We start from the raw sequence: 16800 nt of genomic DNA, 5'->3' as shown, positions 1-16800 counted from the left end.
CAACTTGGCATATATTTTTTACCAAGGTAATTGCTGTATGTGTTTGTTGCAAAATTTTGAGTTAGAAGAGAAATAGATTGTTAACTGTAAAATTACTACCTAAACTGTTTGTTGTAAAAATGCCTAACAGTTTACAAACCCAATTCCTTTGATCTACCTTTCCTGCCCTAGATTATCATCTGTTTTTAGAGTGTGCTCACTTTTTTTTTTAGGTTTGACTTCGAAATAAAGTGGTTTAGATAAAATTTAAATAAACACTCGGTTTGTTTACAACCTTTTTAATTGTTTGATTACTCCTATTTGTAATCAAACAAAATATTTTTAAAGACTTTGTTCCCCTTAATTAGGCCTACCAAGTAAAAAGTCATACTTATTACAGGTTGTGTGTCACCCAAAGGAGCAGCAAGAGATACCATGGCCTGCATTTATGATGCAATTCAAAACCAATCCTCCGAATCATGCTTACAGTTAAAATTTAAAAAAAAAAAAAACTACTACTACTCAGAGAAATATTTTAAATATTCATGAGGGTTCCTATGCAGTCTCAGAAAGGAGAACAAGTTCACCCTTGAGAATTGTGACAACTCCTCCCACCCTACCTGCCTGCTTGTTTTGTTATGTTATTTGTTTTTGCAGTTACCGGGAGTCAGTTGGTGGGTGGCGCTGGGAGGGTCGTCTGCTAAATACCTGCCCATCTGGGCATATTTTCCCAAAGGCATAAAGGACTGTCCTTCTGGCAGTCTCAGTCTCTCTCAACTTGGCTTGCTGAACTCTCCTCAGCCTTCTTTCTTTGTTTGGTTTGCTGCACCATCCAACATGCATCACACCATATTTGCACTCATCCACCCGCTTCTAACAAGATTGATTTCTCTTCAATTTACGCTCCACACTATTTAGTCAGTTTGTTAATTTGGGTTAAATAAATTACTTTTGACTGATATTTCTGTGTGTGGCCTCCCTTTCCGTTGCCAGCCTTGAGCCATGTGGTAACAGAGTGAATAATATCACCATTTTACATCTTTCAGAACTGTAAATTTACTGATGTGCACTCAGCACATTCAGACCAAATGATCCAGATATTTTAATTATATGGCCTGAACATTATCCCTGTGTAACCATGCACCATCTCTCATCATGTTCTCTCCTCCCCAGACATCTCAGGAGTTTCTAGCCCAGCTGATGTCTAAACTTGGGGGGAAAAATCCAGAGGAAACGGGTGGTTTCCAGGAGGCCCCGCTGGCCTATGATGCTGTGTGGGCTCTAGCCCTGGCCCTCAACAAGACTGTGGGGCCCCTAAAGGCCAAGGCCCACCGGCTAGAAGATTTCAACTACAATAACCGAGATATCACCGGAGAGATCTACCGAGCAATGAACACCAGCTCCTTCGAAGGAGTTTCAGTAAGTAACAAATCCAGAGGAGGCAGGAGGACGGAGAAGGTGTAGAAAGTTAGAAAGGGTTGAAAGTGCTGGATAGTAATATGAGATTGAGAGAGGCACCATGTGATGAATGGTAAGGGATGTTAAAACAAAATAACTATGCCTTTTTCTTTCAGGGACATGTTGTATTTGATGCTCAAGGTTCTCGAATGGCCTGGACTCTTATTGAACAGCTTCAAGGTATGCCACAGCCATATCCATGCTTCAAAATGGAATTCATTTTAATAATCATCTTATTAGGTACAATATGCAGTGATTTTGTCCTTTCCATCAATCTGTAAATATATATCCATATAAAGATATTCATGCATATACTGTTGACACTGTTTGAAACATTTCCCGTGTAAGGTTTTCAAACAAATTCAGAAATAACATTTTTTGTATTTCCTGTGGTCAATGTCTTTGGCAAAGCCAGACTGTTCTGGCTGCCAAAGGAACTTCTGGATAAAAAGTTAACAGCTCCTTGAATGTTTTATTGATAGTTGGAGAATTTCAGAAAAGCCACTCTCATATCCCTGCTAAGTAAGTTTTTATGAAATGCAGAACAAAATCTGCTATTTCAATAAAGTCACCTCATCCTCATTGCCATCCCCTGGCATCAGAAACATTATATAAAGTGACTCACAATGGAGGATCTTTAGAAAGAAAACAGATATCAGGAAACTATTTTTTCTTCTTATAATATACTAATAATCCACCAATAAATTACAAATTTGGCTCAGAAATTCGAGATTCACGTACTTTAATGGTTTAAACTATGCTGTTGATCAACTTAACACCTTATTTTAGCCTCCTTCACATGCTGTCAAACCCAGAAACACACCACCACCTCCAACTCCCCTGTCAGATTATTGCTTTCCCCCTGACAGTCTACACCAGATGTGTTTCAGTTGTGTTAATGTCTAGATCATCCCCGACTTTGAAATGCAAATGGTTGATTGGTAAATAGGGCTGCAAAGTTGCTAAAAATGGAAATACTTTTTAATAAGAGAAAAATAAATATTAAATTCATTTAAATCAAGTTCATTACATTTTGGAAAAGAAATTTAAATTATTATAAATTTAAATTAGAAAACAAAACCAATTTAAAAAAAAGAAATTGCTTTAATTATGTTGAATACCCTTAAACTTCATGAACCTTGGCATTCACATAACTGCACATTGACTCAACATAGCACTCAGTTTGGTTGAGTACATGGAGAAGGAAGGTACTCTTCCTATGATGTGTGATTAGCTAGCACATTAGCAACATATTTCACCAGGTGATTGACTATGCACTGATGCAGCCTGTGTGGACCTACCATTGAGCTATCATGGGCTCAATGGCAGATCCATTGAGCCCTTTACACAAGTCCAGCTTGTGTAAAGCTGGACTTTTGTTTAGTTGAAATCGAAGTCCAGGTTTGATGTGACAGTGAGATGCACATTCTCAACAAATGACTTTAAGCTGCAGTGTGACATGCAAGCACCACCTTATAAGACGTTAGTTCAAGTCCACAGTGTGACTCTTTCTGTAAATTGCATAGCAGTGACTGTCAACTATAATGTTCTTTCATTGGTCTTCCTTATTTCTGTCTGGCAAAAAATGTGTACAATACTGAAGAAATGTCTGTAGTTGTGAAAAATTTCACATCTAAGATTTGGGGACTGAGTCAAAAACAGTTTGGTACGCCCAGCAATGTAGCTAGTAATATCCATTCATATTCATTCAGGTGTGCATCATGGACATTATAACCTGACACTTTGTCACTGTTATGTCTGATGATCACGCTCGTACAAAGGCCATATCAGAATTAGCCAGAATCAGTTGACATAATACATTACTGTATATACAATTTACTGACTCAAAAAGTGGATATAGTATTGAGATACTCTGTGGAAGTGTTTTGTGATGGATGCTTGCTTGTATATCTCAGGAAATGAAGGCTAACAGTGTGTCTGTTTTGTTCAGAAAATAGTATACAGCCACAGGAAAACATCCTCTCCTCTACAATAATCAAATTATTACTCTGAAGTACCCCACAGGCCCACCAGTTTTCATTTTGGATGGTTGCATCACTGTGTTTTTCATGAAATGGGACATTAGTGATTACATGGCGATGGTATTGTCTTATCTGTAGTGATGTGAGACTCTGGTTGGCTGGCTGCCTTTTGATCACTGAGCCTGTGTTCTCCTATCCAGTCTGCCTGTGCTTTGTTTTTCTCTGACAGCACTGAGATCTGTTCCTATTGGAGGCTCAGTGTGTTCTTGGGACTGATTAAAAATTAAGGTTGTTTTGCCAATTTTCTTTGTTGGTGCTGGCCTCCCTCAACCCACAAGGGGAGGATCAGTGATGAGCTTCAGTTTGTTTGATGGTAATTGGAACCGTGCTGGCCCTGGGCAGTTCTTTGGTTTAGTCAAAACTAAGTGGAAAGAGACATGGAAATAAAATGCTCATTCAAGCCTCTTGTCAGCTTCTCAACATAAACATTAATTAGCTTTGATAGAGTCTGCAGGTCCACAGTTGTAGCAGTAAATAGTTGTTGTAAGGCTTTGAAAAGAACAAGGAAGTAAAGGAAGCTTGTGTTTTTTGTCATGTGCTGGCCCATATACAGTGTTTTCAGAGCCCTTCACCTTTTTCAAATTCTGTTGTGTTGCAGACTTATGCTAAATTGTTTAAACTCATTTTTTCCCCTCTTCCAGCTACACTCAATACACCATAATGACAAAACAGATTAGAATTTTCTGCAAATGTAGTAAAAATAAAAACTGAAATATCACATGACATAAGTATTCAGACCCTTTACTCAGTACTTAGTTAAAGCACCTTTGGCATCAATTACAGCCTTGAGTCTTCTGGGTATGATATGACAAGCTTTGCACACCTGGATCCTTTAGGTGCTTTTTTTCAAACTCCAAGCAGGCTTTCATGTGTCTTTCACTAAAGAGAAGCTTCTGTCTGGCCACTCTGCCATAAAGCCCAGATCACTGGAATGCTGCAGTGTTGGTTGTTTTCTGGAAGTTTCTCCCATCTCCACACAGGACACCTGGAGCTCAGCCAGAGTGACCACCGGGTTTTTGGTCACCTGTCTTACCAACGCCCTTTGACTCCGATTGCTCAATTTGGTTGGGCAGCCACTGTGGTCTTGGGATCGTTCAATGCAGCAGAAATCTTTTTTGTAGCCTTCCCCAGATCTGTGCCTCGACACAATCTGAGTCACTGAGCTCTCCAGGCAGCTCTTTCAAACTCATGGCTTGGTTTTTTTTTGCTCCAATATGCATTGTCAGCTGTGATACCTTCTATAGACAGCTGTGTACCTTTTCAAATCATGTTCAATCAATTGAATACACCACAGTTGGGCTCCAATCAAGGTATAGAATCTCAAAAACGGTCAAAAAAAATGGGAGCCATCTGAGCTAAATTTCAAATTCATAAGGCTGCAACATAAGAAAATGTGATAAAAGTGAAGAGTTCTGAATACTTTATGATTGCACTCTATCTATAGAGAGAGAGTCTGGAGCTATGCAGAGGATTTTTCTGTACCCAATGTGTAGCAGCTAAAAAACAAATATATTTTGGGGTTGTAGGGGCTGTGTGAACACTGCAAAGAACTGTGACTGGTCAGCTTCAGCTGCTCTGTGGTAGTGTTTGTAGTGTGTGCTGTGAAAGATAGCATGACTTGGGTCAAAGAAGGGTTATATTTATCCATTTCAGTAGTGATACAGCAAAGCTATTTCCAGCACCAACTTACTCCTCACCGTATCGTCTTTTCCAGACTGAATATAAGCATGCAAACACATTTAGCTATATAATGAATGGTTGATTCTGCCTGTTGATGGTGTGATGCTACAACATCAAGGGATAAAATTCTATAAAATTCTTAACATGCAATCTGTATCTAGATGGCAGCTTTTTTCTTAAGAATGTGATCATGCTACATGGACTGTATTTACAGTTGGTGGAGATCTGACCATAGTGTGACCAGACCAACTCCAGATGTGGTCTGGCCGATTCTGACTGCATTCCAATCACAGTGTGTTTTGCATACATTCATGCCTTGTGCTAATTTGCATTTTTTTTATTAGCCAGATAAGATCTCCAGATATAAATCATATGTTAATACCAGGTAGAAATGGGGTCATAGACACTGCCTGCTTGAGGGTTCTCTGGTCTTTATGCACACATTCTGTGAGTCCACAATTCTAAGCATGAATGCTTGCTGTGGCTGAGCGCTGTGAAGAAAAAATGGACATTGCAGGTGAAAGTGAGAAGGAGAGAAACAGAAAAGGTTTTGGTGAGAGGGAGCATATTAAAAGGAGAAAAGAACTGCTGGAAAGTGACAGTCAATGCTTGAAAATGAGGTATATTCATGAGCACCATTTCCATCAGGTGGAAGTAGCTCCAGTTATTCGGAGCTATCAGAGCTTCACGGTGATCAACATGTCCAGTCATGCTCTGAGGCATTGCCAACCGCAAAACAAACAATCCAAAATTTTTTCTTTGATGTGTTACTTTTAGCATGATGGTAACTTCCAGAAAAGTATATTTAGTCAAACAGTTGTGTTTCCTTAAAGAGTGAGCTTAAAAAAAAAACATTCCAATAGATTAACTGTGTATGGACTATGATCCTCACTTTACTGTCCACAGATATGCCATGATTTCAGAAAGTGTTTTTACATTCCTCATTGTGTTCAGTCCTAGAAAGCGTGTGTGACCTGTGAGTGTTCATGTCATGGAACAACTCAAGGTTTGTTGTATGATTGCACAGTTGGTAAGTCAGGGTTAAAACTACTGTGTAATGCGATATCCATTAAATTTGCATTTAATTACCTTGAACGACATTCTGTGGCTTACTCGAGGTGTCAGATTTTCAGATCCTTTAGAAATTTCAGATCATATTATGACTTGGATGTTGATGTGAATATTAATTTCTCGTAATCATGATAACTGATAAAGGTGATAGCATTAGTGTGCACACTGGAACTGGCCTATGACTTTCTTAATGTAATGCTTAACAAGGATGATGGGGTAGGACAGAAGACAGTGTAGGATCAATCTTAAGAGTAAACCAATGGGCTCAGAGATAGGAGAGTGGCGTATTGATTTGACAGGATGTGTGTAGAAGCAGACTCGGGAAAAAATAATGATTCCTTTATTTGTTGAACTTTTTAGTTACACCCACTAGAGCAGGATGAGCTCACCACTGAAGATGTACTGCAGCTTTTTATTCCAACCTAATGTTAGGGTCTATGTGCAGGTTAGACCCTATTAAATGTACATAATACAGCTAAAAGCTGCAAAGAGCTGCTGGGTTTTGATTTTCTATGAGCGCTGCAGTATTAGCAACCCTGTAATGTTACATGGGGCTACTTGATTCAATGGTGTTTGGAAAAAAAAAAATATCAAATTTAAAAATATAATGTCATCAAGGTTTGGTCCTCAAAAAGCCAGAGTTTCTGCTAAAGAAAAAAAGGGATAAATAGAGATTTTCTCTATATCTATGCAGCATCACACCAAAGATAAATTTCCTTTGGAACTTTGTTCCTCTGATGTTGGAAAGGTCTCTGAAACAATCAAGCCCAGGGCCTGTAATATCAAACCTGTAAGACCAACATTACAGAAATGTCATGAGTAAAAATGTTGTTGAGTATGAGCAATATGATGCATTTATCAGTGAATTCCTCCTACTAACAGCCACATGTAAGTCACTTTTAAGAGACACTCTCAAGAAATCACATGACTGCTCACATGTCTGATCAGATACAGACTTACCCTACATCTGCCATATTGTACATTTTTAAAAATCGTTTACATTTAGTGATCTGTTATTCTGCAAGAACATATAGGACATAATTTTTTTTGTTTAAAGTGTCTGAACACTGAAAAGTGAGACTATGAAGAGTTTTAAACAGTGACTGTAAATCAGATCCATTTCAGATTTAGCTTCCTTGTTTGATTTCAGCCTGATAAAAGACAAAAGAAAAGACAAAGTGGTGTACCATACTATCAAATGTTTTAGATTTAAATAATAAGACTAAAGTTGAGACTAAAACTGCTCTATTAATTATTCTGTTTCAGCTAATTTAATATTATATGCAGCTCTGTGAAATTTAAGAAACATTTAAAGTCAGAAGAAGCTTGATAAATAATTTTTATTCTTAAAGTGACGGAGTTTTGCTTTTATTCATTTAAATCCCAAATTTTACTTTTAGCATTTTGATAAATATGGGCCCTGGTGTGTTCTCCTGAATTTTAATCTCCTTTATAGTTAGAGCCACACCTGGCTTGAGTAGAAAGAAACCCACAGTAATTATCAAATCCAAGAAAGACATGTCAGTACTTGTTTATGTGGTAAATGTTCTACCAATTTGTCTTGAAAAGATGGACCTCTTCGTGGGATTTTTCCTTATATTTTTCCTAATTTGAAATTGTCAGTTCCCCTCGCACTGGAGTATTTGTCTAGTATTCTCCTAGCTTCCACTCTTGTCCTGGGGAGGGTGTAGGTGGACATCTTTAAGATCTTTCTGACACATGTATGTTGTCACCAGCTACTTCTTTTCAACTACTAGTTCAACAACTCCATTAGGAGGATCACATTACCCCCTTAAACCCCAACCCCCTTCTGTGCAGGTGTCCCAGCTAACCAATAATATGAAAGTACATTTGAAACACAGGTGTGACTAATACCATTAATAATGGCCTGACTCAAAGGTGTATCAGTTTCAGGACCCTGGGTTTGTCTATACTAGCACACTGCAATGGCAGTTACTGGGAAACCTGAATGGAACAGCAGTAACTCTTTCTCACAGTTGTATTTTTCCTACCACGACACGTTTAAATGATTGATGTGACATTTTTACCTCAAACCTAAGTCTCTTCAGTGGCAGGCAAGTGGTTTTCCTTTGCCACCCTATTGGTGTAAACTTTCCAGAAGACTGGTCAGATGATGTGCAAATCTGAGCCAAGAGTCCTGTTTCATTTTTGACAGTCAAATCATCATCTAATTTTGCAAATGAGTTTTAAAGATCTTCCTTTTTTTCCAAGCATTTGTTCCTTTCTTTTGGAACAATGCTTTGAATATATTAAGCAGAATGCATCTTTTTTGTGGTCATAAAATGTGTTCTGATCTTCATCAAAGTCACAAAAACAGACAAACACAATGTGCTTAAGATAAAAACACACAATTATAATATTTCTCTGTATTTATTGAACACACAAATTAAAAATTCACAGTGCTGGTGGAAAATAAGTGAACCCTTGGATTTAATCACTGTTGAACCTCCTTTGGCATTAATAACATCAAACAAGCGCTTTCAGGAGCTGCTGATCAGATCTGTACAACGTTCAGGAGGAATTTCTTCCTCACAGAACTGCTTGACCTCAGCCCTTTTCACAGGAGGGACACCATGCTAAATGCAACATGATTTGTGTATAGTAGGCTCATGGACAGAGATATGAACCAGTTCCAATTATTCCTTTAATCCTTTAGCTGCTACTCTGGGCTTCTTTTTTTTTCACTTCACTGGGTCATCTTAGCTGGGCGCTCACTTCTAGGGAGAGTAGCCACAGAACTTTTCTTGATGTAATTAGCCTCAGGGGTTCACATACTTTGTCCGGCCTACACTGTGAATGTTTGAATAATGTATTTAATATGGACAAGAACAAAACAATGATTTGTGTATTAGAAGTTGAAATAGATTGTTTTTTTCTTCATTATTTTAACCATATTGTGAGCATATTTTAAGAAAAATGTATATATAAATGCAGATAATTCCAAAGGGTTCACAGACTTTTTCTTACCACTGTAGTTGTGGAGGGCAGGAAGATTTTGTCTTGCCCATAGGACAAAAATCAGCTCTTTATGTCAGAAAAGAATCACTGATTTATAATGATGATTAGTGTGCTTTATCACCACTACATCAGCTGACAATGACGAGAGTCTTACAGAAGCTGTAGCTGCCTCAGCCTTTGCTTTTGAGCATAATAAGTACTCCTTAGTAGAGTCCTCTTGGACTGTAGGAATTATGCCTAATGATTACTTGATAATTAGGAGTGGAGTCCAGTGGGTGGTGGTTTGTTGCCCTTTGCCTCACTGTGCTACTGCATTGGGATATTATAGTTTTATTACAGCAAACCACAGGAATGTGCTACAGCTGATGACAGGCCAGTTTCCAACACAGATAGTTTTTTTTCATCTAAAGAAGCTTGCAGGCATCCCTCTGGCTCTGTGGCTCTTGGAGTAGAAGGACAACCACCCAGGGCGTCTGATTTCCCAGAGGGAAAAAAGATTGTCAAAAGGAGATTTGTGTTTGATGTAAACCAAAGCTTTATACTTAAGGGCAGGCATAACTGGAATCTGTTTATTTGTCCAAGGGAAGCTGTTGTACTGTAAACATTATCAATTTTTTATATGGGTTTTAAAATCTAACAAGGGATCAATCACAAGATGGCAAGAACCTTAAAAGGAATAATTCAACATTTTGGGACATGCACTAATTCAATTTCTCTCTGAGAGTGGGCTGACAAGTAAGTGAGTAAGTAAATCTTTATTTATACATAACTCAATGAAAGACAAGCAAAAATTATTCAAAGAATAAAATGCCTTTGAGAACAGGTCGGTTTAGAGATGAGATTTAAAACACTCAACAGTGCTTGCTGACCTAACCTCAGAGGTAGATTGTTCCATAGGCTGGCGGCAAGAACAGCAAAATCTCAGTCATCACGGGTCTTTAATTGTGTGCCTGGCACAACCGGAAGCCCTTGTTCTGATGTCCCGAAAGGCCTAGTGGACCTATATGGCCAGTAATTGACTGATATATGGTGGCACCAAGTTGTGCAAGGCCTCAAAAGTAATTGGGAGGATTTTGAATTCAATCAAAAATTAACAGGGAGCCAGTGTAGTGAGGCCAGCAGCAGGATGATCTGAGAATTCTCTGGAATCTTAGTTAGCAGTTGTTCAGCAGACTTTTGAACTAAGTTTCAGTGCATTCACATGCATTATGTGACAAGGTTATTCAGAGATTCCAGGTTACGTGGGTAATAAGGGAATGCATTTACATGCATTGTAGTAATCTGGTCACTGTAAATCTGTGGATACATGCAGCAGGTTGCTACCTCTGAGTCATTTTGAAAGCATGGCTCTTTGATTTTAACTGTAGAGTGGTAGAAGACGCTGGTTCCTGACATTTTTGCTGTGTGTCTGTGTTGTAGCAGCCTGACAGTGTGAAATTTCAAGGATCTGAGTGGGGGCATAGAGAAGAACTTTGTTTATGTTGTGATTCAGCTGCAGGAAACTGTGAGACATCCAGACACTTATTTTACTAATACAACTGTGCAAATTAGACAGATTTAAAAGTTCCCCAGTTATCACAAATACATTGTGACATTCTGATATTTTATCACAAATGGATACAAAGAACTTACGATTTGATAAATAGAAATATAACCATTCAAGTGCTCTACCAGTTAGATGGATAACAGTCTCATGCCTTTGTGTTAATACAGACCTGGAGTCAGGATGCAGTTAGTCTAGGTTAGCATAAAGTCTGTAATCAGGGGGAAATAGCTAGCCTTGTTTTGTCCAAAGAGTCAATATCACTACCAAAACTATAGTTTTGTGATACTTCTTCAAATCCACAAACCTAAAGTTCTCGAATTATAAATGTGCAAGAATTGTGGCTATTATGAATAGATTATGTAGATTATCAACGTGACCAGATATTCATTGACAACTTTTACTTTTTGCTTTACAGTTTTTGATATTCCCTGCTTTGCACGCATTTCACTTGGTATTAAGGTTGGATACCCAACCTGACCTGGTCAAACATTCATTATAGTTAGACACATTAGAGTCCAGTATGATCCTCTTGCATTCTCCCTTTCTCTTTATCTTTTTCTCTTTCACAGGAGGGAGCTATAAGAAGATTGGATACTATGACAGCACTAAAGGCAATCTGTCCTGGTATGGGAATGACAAGTGGATAGGTGAGGGACATTCCTCTTCTTAATCCCCTTTATTTTTCTCTACCACTGTCCGTTGCACTCCTTCTGCCTTCTAATCTCCTGTTTTCTCTGACCCTGCATCGTCACCCTCTTTTGTAATTCCTCTTTCCCTCCACTTTTATTGCCCTCTCTTCTCTCTCTCTCTCCCACTCTGCATACAAGGTTAGCTGTAAATGTTCCTAAATCAGTCACATTTTATTTAGCATGTGGGAAAAGCAACGCTTCTACTAACTTTTCACAGCTCACCAGACATCCAAGTGATTCAGTTGCGAATAGAGCCACAATTAAGCTCTGTAATGGGCCGATTTGTTATGGAGCGATAATTTGGTTCCATTTACTTATTTAACATGAGAACCAGTTCAAAGCCATGAAAGCAAAGCAATAAACAGAAGATGATAGTTGACAGTCTAAACAAAACAGGTGAAAGCAATCTTGGTGGTAGTGTAATGGAATTAGGCTCCATGACCTTGACTTTGAGGAATGCAATTGTGTTCCCTAACCAGTACACAGGGGAGCTCTGTGTGTGTCCATGCCTGTTCTGCCTGCCTTAGCACTGACAAGATGCAGATCCAACAGTGGTTTATGCTCTGAAAACTGTAGAGAAAAACCTGTGAAATGGAAAACAATACTAAGTGATGTAACAATGGAGGAGATGGGGTGGTAAATTCGAATTGCCCTTCAGTTTTTAATTCTGTTTATTTGTTTGTTCAACTGTCTGTCAATTAATACAGTATTGGTGTTAAAAAGAGCATGTATTCTCTGTAGATGTGATGAGTATGACATGACTCTGTTATACTGATACTGTGGAAATGCCACAAAATGACATTGTCTGAATATGGGCTTTTATTTGTGAATTTACAGTATTTTAAAGGACCTGTCCAGTGTTGCTGAATATCTTGTTAGTACTTCCCAAAAACCATGGGTATTTTATTTATTAATTGCTTATTATTTCCAAAGCATACTCAACAGTGTTAGATTGTCCTGCACTCTACACAACCAAAACTTTCTATTCATTTCAGTATGGTATGAAAATCAACTTTCAGTGATTCTAACTTAGGTAAAAATAGGGAGTTGTTGCTTTCTATAATTCCACAATGACAGCTAGTGATTTCCCATACCGGTCCTCTAAAAACTAGGCTGCTGATTCTCAAGTCTGTGTCTAAATTTCAGCTGTGATGATTCGAGGCAGGGTGTAATGTCCCCTAGTAGTACTGATGTCACTCTTGTCTATTGTCACTGAGAGGAGGTAAGCACTGACACATTGTTGGCTGTGTGCCAGAAAACAGTTTTGTAACCAAGCCAACAGACAGCAAGGTCATCCAAGTGGCCTCTCGCTCTGATATGACAAGACCCGAGGGAGGGCTGGAGGAAGCATCAACCTCCTGTGTTTTTGGTGTTTGACCCTGTGGTCACGCTGCCTTCAGTGAGGCTGACTGGGACATCTGGACTGTGTCAGCAGATGCTTTCAGACAGTGGACGAGCTGAGTGATACTGTACAACAAGCCAGTTAGTTTAATGTGTGTGACAGCCAGTCACCCAGAGGTATTCGTCAAGATGTCCTCCTTCCTCCCTGCCAGTATTGTTGGTCAGCAGCGTCCTTCCTGGCGGTGAACACAAAAAATAGCCAGGGCGCTGGCATTACAGAATTAGGCCTCCACAAGGTCACCACAACTTGTGACTTGTGTTTGTAGATTGACTGCTACATGCTGATGTGTCACAGTTATAGGTTCAGTTCAATACATATAACTTCTCTCCTCCAAATCCCATTCCTTCTCTTCTTCCTCTTTTCTTTCATCTATTCCTCCTTAATCTCTTCTTGAACTTCTCTTATTTATATATATTTCCTCCCCCTCTTATCTCTTCTCTCCTTATGTCTCACTTTTATTTCCCAGTATTTATTCACAATGCCATCCCTTCTGCTCCCTCAATCTTTTGGTCTCCTTGACAACCACTGCTGCATTGCTGCCTCTATCTCATATTGCCTTGGTAACTATAATAGGGCCGGTCGCCATGGTAACATTTTATCCCGATTCCACCATCAAGGGCAGGGAGAGGTATGAGTGTTGGAGAACACATTTTCCCAAAGGACACTCACTTACAGACAGAGACAAGCAAACTCTTTGTGTAACCCACACACATGCACAGGTATACTCTTTATATGCATTCAGCTAACACTTACACTCACTCACATGCACAGTGTGTAAGCTTTACGAGTTATGGTTCTGGAAACATTTAAAACATTTAAACATTTAATGGAAAACGCAGAAGTAAACAGAGGCAAAATCATGTTGTCCTTGCCACACTCCCATATAAACCATGAGTGTCAGAGTGTGGCATACACTTTTGTTTCCACGGGCTGTTGCAAAAATTATGTTTGATCTTTCAAGGTAACAGGAATAAGAGTCTGCAGTCACTTGGGCACAGCTGTGTTTTGAGCTGAATGCTAACATCTCCATTCTAACATGCTGACAATGACAATGCTTACAGGTTGATGTTAACCATGTTTGCCATTTTAGTTTAGCTTGTTGGATAAATTGAAATTTTAACTTGATGATGGCACTAGATGTAAAAGTCAGGACATCACTAAAGTGATTACGGTTCATTTTGAGGGGGACATAAATTTCTGAAGCAAATTTCATGGCAGTTCATCAAGTAATTGTCGAGAGATATCACTAAAAGCCAAAAATGTTAGTGCTAGGGGAAAAGTTAAGGCTTCACCAAAGTCATTGGCATTCACCATTTGAGAAACATGGATATAGTATGTGTTTCAGATTCCATGGCAACCTATTCAATACTTGTTGAGATATTTCAGTAAAGCCCCAGTCTGGATCAAAAGTGGTGGATCAACCAACAGACACCGCCATCCCTAGAGCCACTAGAATGGCTAAAAATGAATTATTTGGACAATGTACATCAGCCTCAGCCTACTAAAAAGATGTACGATAGTGAAATTTTGCTTTTTCTTATTAAGTTTGATGTTTTTAAAATTTCACAGAGAGGCAGTCATTGCCCTCTTATGATATATAAAGTGCTACCTATTTTTGTCCAGAACAAGATACCTTGACAACTACTGCCAGGTTTCCATAGAATTTAGTAGCAATATTTGGGGTCCCCTGTGAACCTGTCCTTTAATGTAGAAGGGTAACTCTGCAACACAGGCACAGGCAGTACTATTTCCATTCCCAATTCATGAAATAATTAGTTAATTCAGGTAAATGCAAGTGTTCAAATGTAATATGACCCCACTTTTTTTGATGTAATCTAAACAAAAAACAATATTGTCTTACATTTAGGCCAACGCTATAATTTCTTTTGCAAGTAATATCTTACATTTTTCAAGTAACTTGCCCAACACTTATCAGTACTAACATCAAGCTTTCACATGCTTTTTGGGGAGCTAGTGAAGAAAAATAACAATACGGGACTCTTTCGAGGCCCTGTAATTGGAATGAGTACACTTTGATACCAGCAGCTGCGGTAATTCCTGCTCCAATAGCGTATCTTAAAGTTGCTGCAGTTAAAAAACTCGTACTTGGATCTCGGGATCGAGCTGATGGTCTGCCACGAGGCAAGCATCCGTCTGTCCCAGCCCCTGCCTCTTAGTGCGCCCTTGATACTCTTAGCTGGGTGTCCCGCGGGGTCTAAAGAGTTTACTTTGAAAAAAATAGTGTTCAAAGCATGCCTGGGGTCACCTGAATACCGGAGCTAGGAATAAAAGAATAGGACTCTGGTTCTACTTTGTGGCTTTTCCTTCTTAACTCAGGTCATGATTGAGGGGGATGGTGGGGGGCTTTAGTATTGTGCTGCTAGAGGTGAAATTCGAAAGTCGAAAAAAGCGAAAGCATTTGCCAAGAATGTATGATTTTATTAATCAAGAACAAAAGTCAGAGGTTTAATGAGGATCAGATACCGTCGTAGTTCCGACCATAAACATTGCCAGCTAGCCATCTGGCAGCGTAATTACCATGACCCGTCAGGCAGCATCTGGGAAACAAAACTCTTTGGGTTCTAGGGGGAGTATGGTTGCAAAGCTTAAACTTAAAGGAATTGAAAGAAGGGCACCGCCAGGAGTGGAGCCTGCAGCTTAATTTGACTCAACACGGTAAACCTCACCTGGCCCAGAATTCAGGATTGACGGATTGATAGGTCTTTCTCGATTCTGTGGGTGGTGGTGCAGGGTCGTTCTTAGTTGGTGTAGCAATTTGTCTGGTTAATTCAGATAGCGAACAGGACTCCGGCATGCTACCCTACCCATACCCCTAACCCTAACCTGGGAGGCAAGGGCTGGGGGCCTGGAGATCATTGTAGCACTTGATCTGGGCTTTATGGCAGAGTGGCCAGATGGAAGCTTCTCCTTAGTGAAAGACACATGAAAGACTGCTTGGAGTTTGCAAAGAAGCACTTAAAGAACTCTCAGACTGTGAGAAACCAGATTCTCTGGTCTAATGAAACCAAGATTGAACTATTTTGCCTCAATTCTAAGCATCATTTCTGGAAGAAACCAGGAATCGCTCATCACCTGCCCAATACCATCCCATCGGTAAAGCATGATAGTGGCAGCAGCATGCTATGGGGGTGGTTTCAGCAGCAGGGACTGGGAGACTGGTCAGGGTTGACGGAAAGCTGAACAGAGCAAAGTACAGAGATATCCTTAATGAAAGCCTGGTCCAGAGTTCGCATGACCTCCGACTGAGCTGAGGGTTCACCTTCCAAAAGGACAATGACCTTAAACACACGGCCAAGACAACGCAGGAGTGGCTTAGGCACAACTCTGTGAATGCCATTGAGTAGCCCAGCCAGAGCCCTGATATGAACCCAATCAAACATCTCTGAAGAGACCTGAAAATGGCTGTGCACCAGATGCCCCCATCCAACCTTACAGAGCTTGAGAGGATCTGCAAAGAATAGCAGAATATCTAGGTGTGTAAAGCTTGTCACATCATACCCGAGAAGACTCAGGGCTGTGATCGCTGCCAAAGGTGCTTCAACTAAGTACTGAGTAAGGGTCGTAAAACTTATGTCAATGTGATATTTCAATTTTTCATTTTTAATGAATTTGCAAAAAAATCTGTATTCACTTTGTCATTGTGGGGTGTTCAGTGTGGATTGATGAGAGAAAAAAAAAGAATTTAAACAAATTTAGCATTATGCTGCAAAATAACAAAATGTGGAAAAGCGAAGGGGTCTTATTACTTTCTGAATGCGCTTTATGCAGTACTACCCCCCAAGACCTGTAAACAGACTTTGATGTGTAAAATCAGTGTTCTTTTTTAAGGGCAACACACAGGGGCAATGTATGACGTACATGAAAACACCTGAACCTACTGTTTCTATATAAGTCCACAAACTGGTGGTGTCTTGTCATGCAGGTCACGGTTTC

General features: G+C 39.5%; 1 protein-coding gene across 1 annotated transcript in view; it reads left to right on the top strand.

Annotated features, from left to right (window-relative positions):
* LOC120785912 (gamma-aminobutyric acid type B receptor subunit 1-like) overlaps positions 1–16800 on the top strand; it is a 100263-nt gene that overhangs the window by 48905 nt on the left and 34558 nt on the right. Inside the window, exons 7-9 of the mRNA XM_040120891.1 lie at positions 1153–1398; positions 1554–1617; positions 11325–11402. Of these exons, the coding sequence (XP_039976825.1) occupies positions 1153–1398; positions 1554–1617; positions 11325–11402 (388 nt within the window). The remainder of the gene's footprint in view (positions 1–1152; positions 1399–1553; positions 1618–11324; positions 11403–16800) is intronic.

Source organism: Xiphias gladius, chromosome 24, assembly GCF_016859285.1.
Source record: "Xiphias gladius isolate SHS-SW01 ecotype Sanya breed wild chromosome 24, ASM1685928v1, whole genome shotgun sequence".
NCBI classification, from domain to species: domain Eukaryota; kingdom Metazoa; phylum Chordata; class Actinopteri; order Istiophoriformes; family Xiphiidae; genus Xiphias; species Xiphias gladius.
The sequence above is the reverse complement of the archived record's forward strand: the minus strand, read 5'-3'. Positions and strand labels throughout refer to the sequence as shown.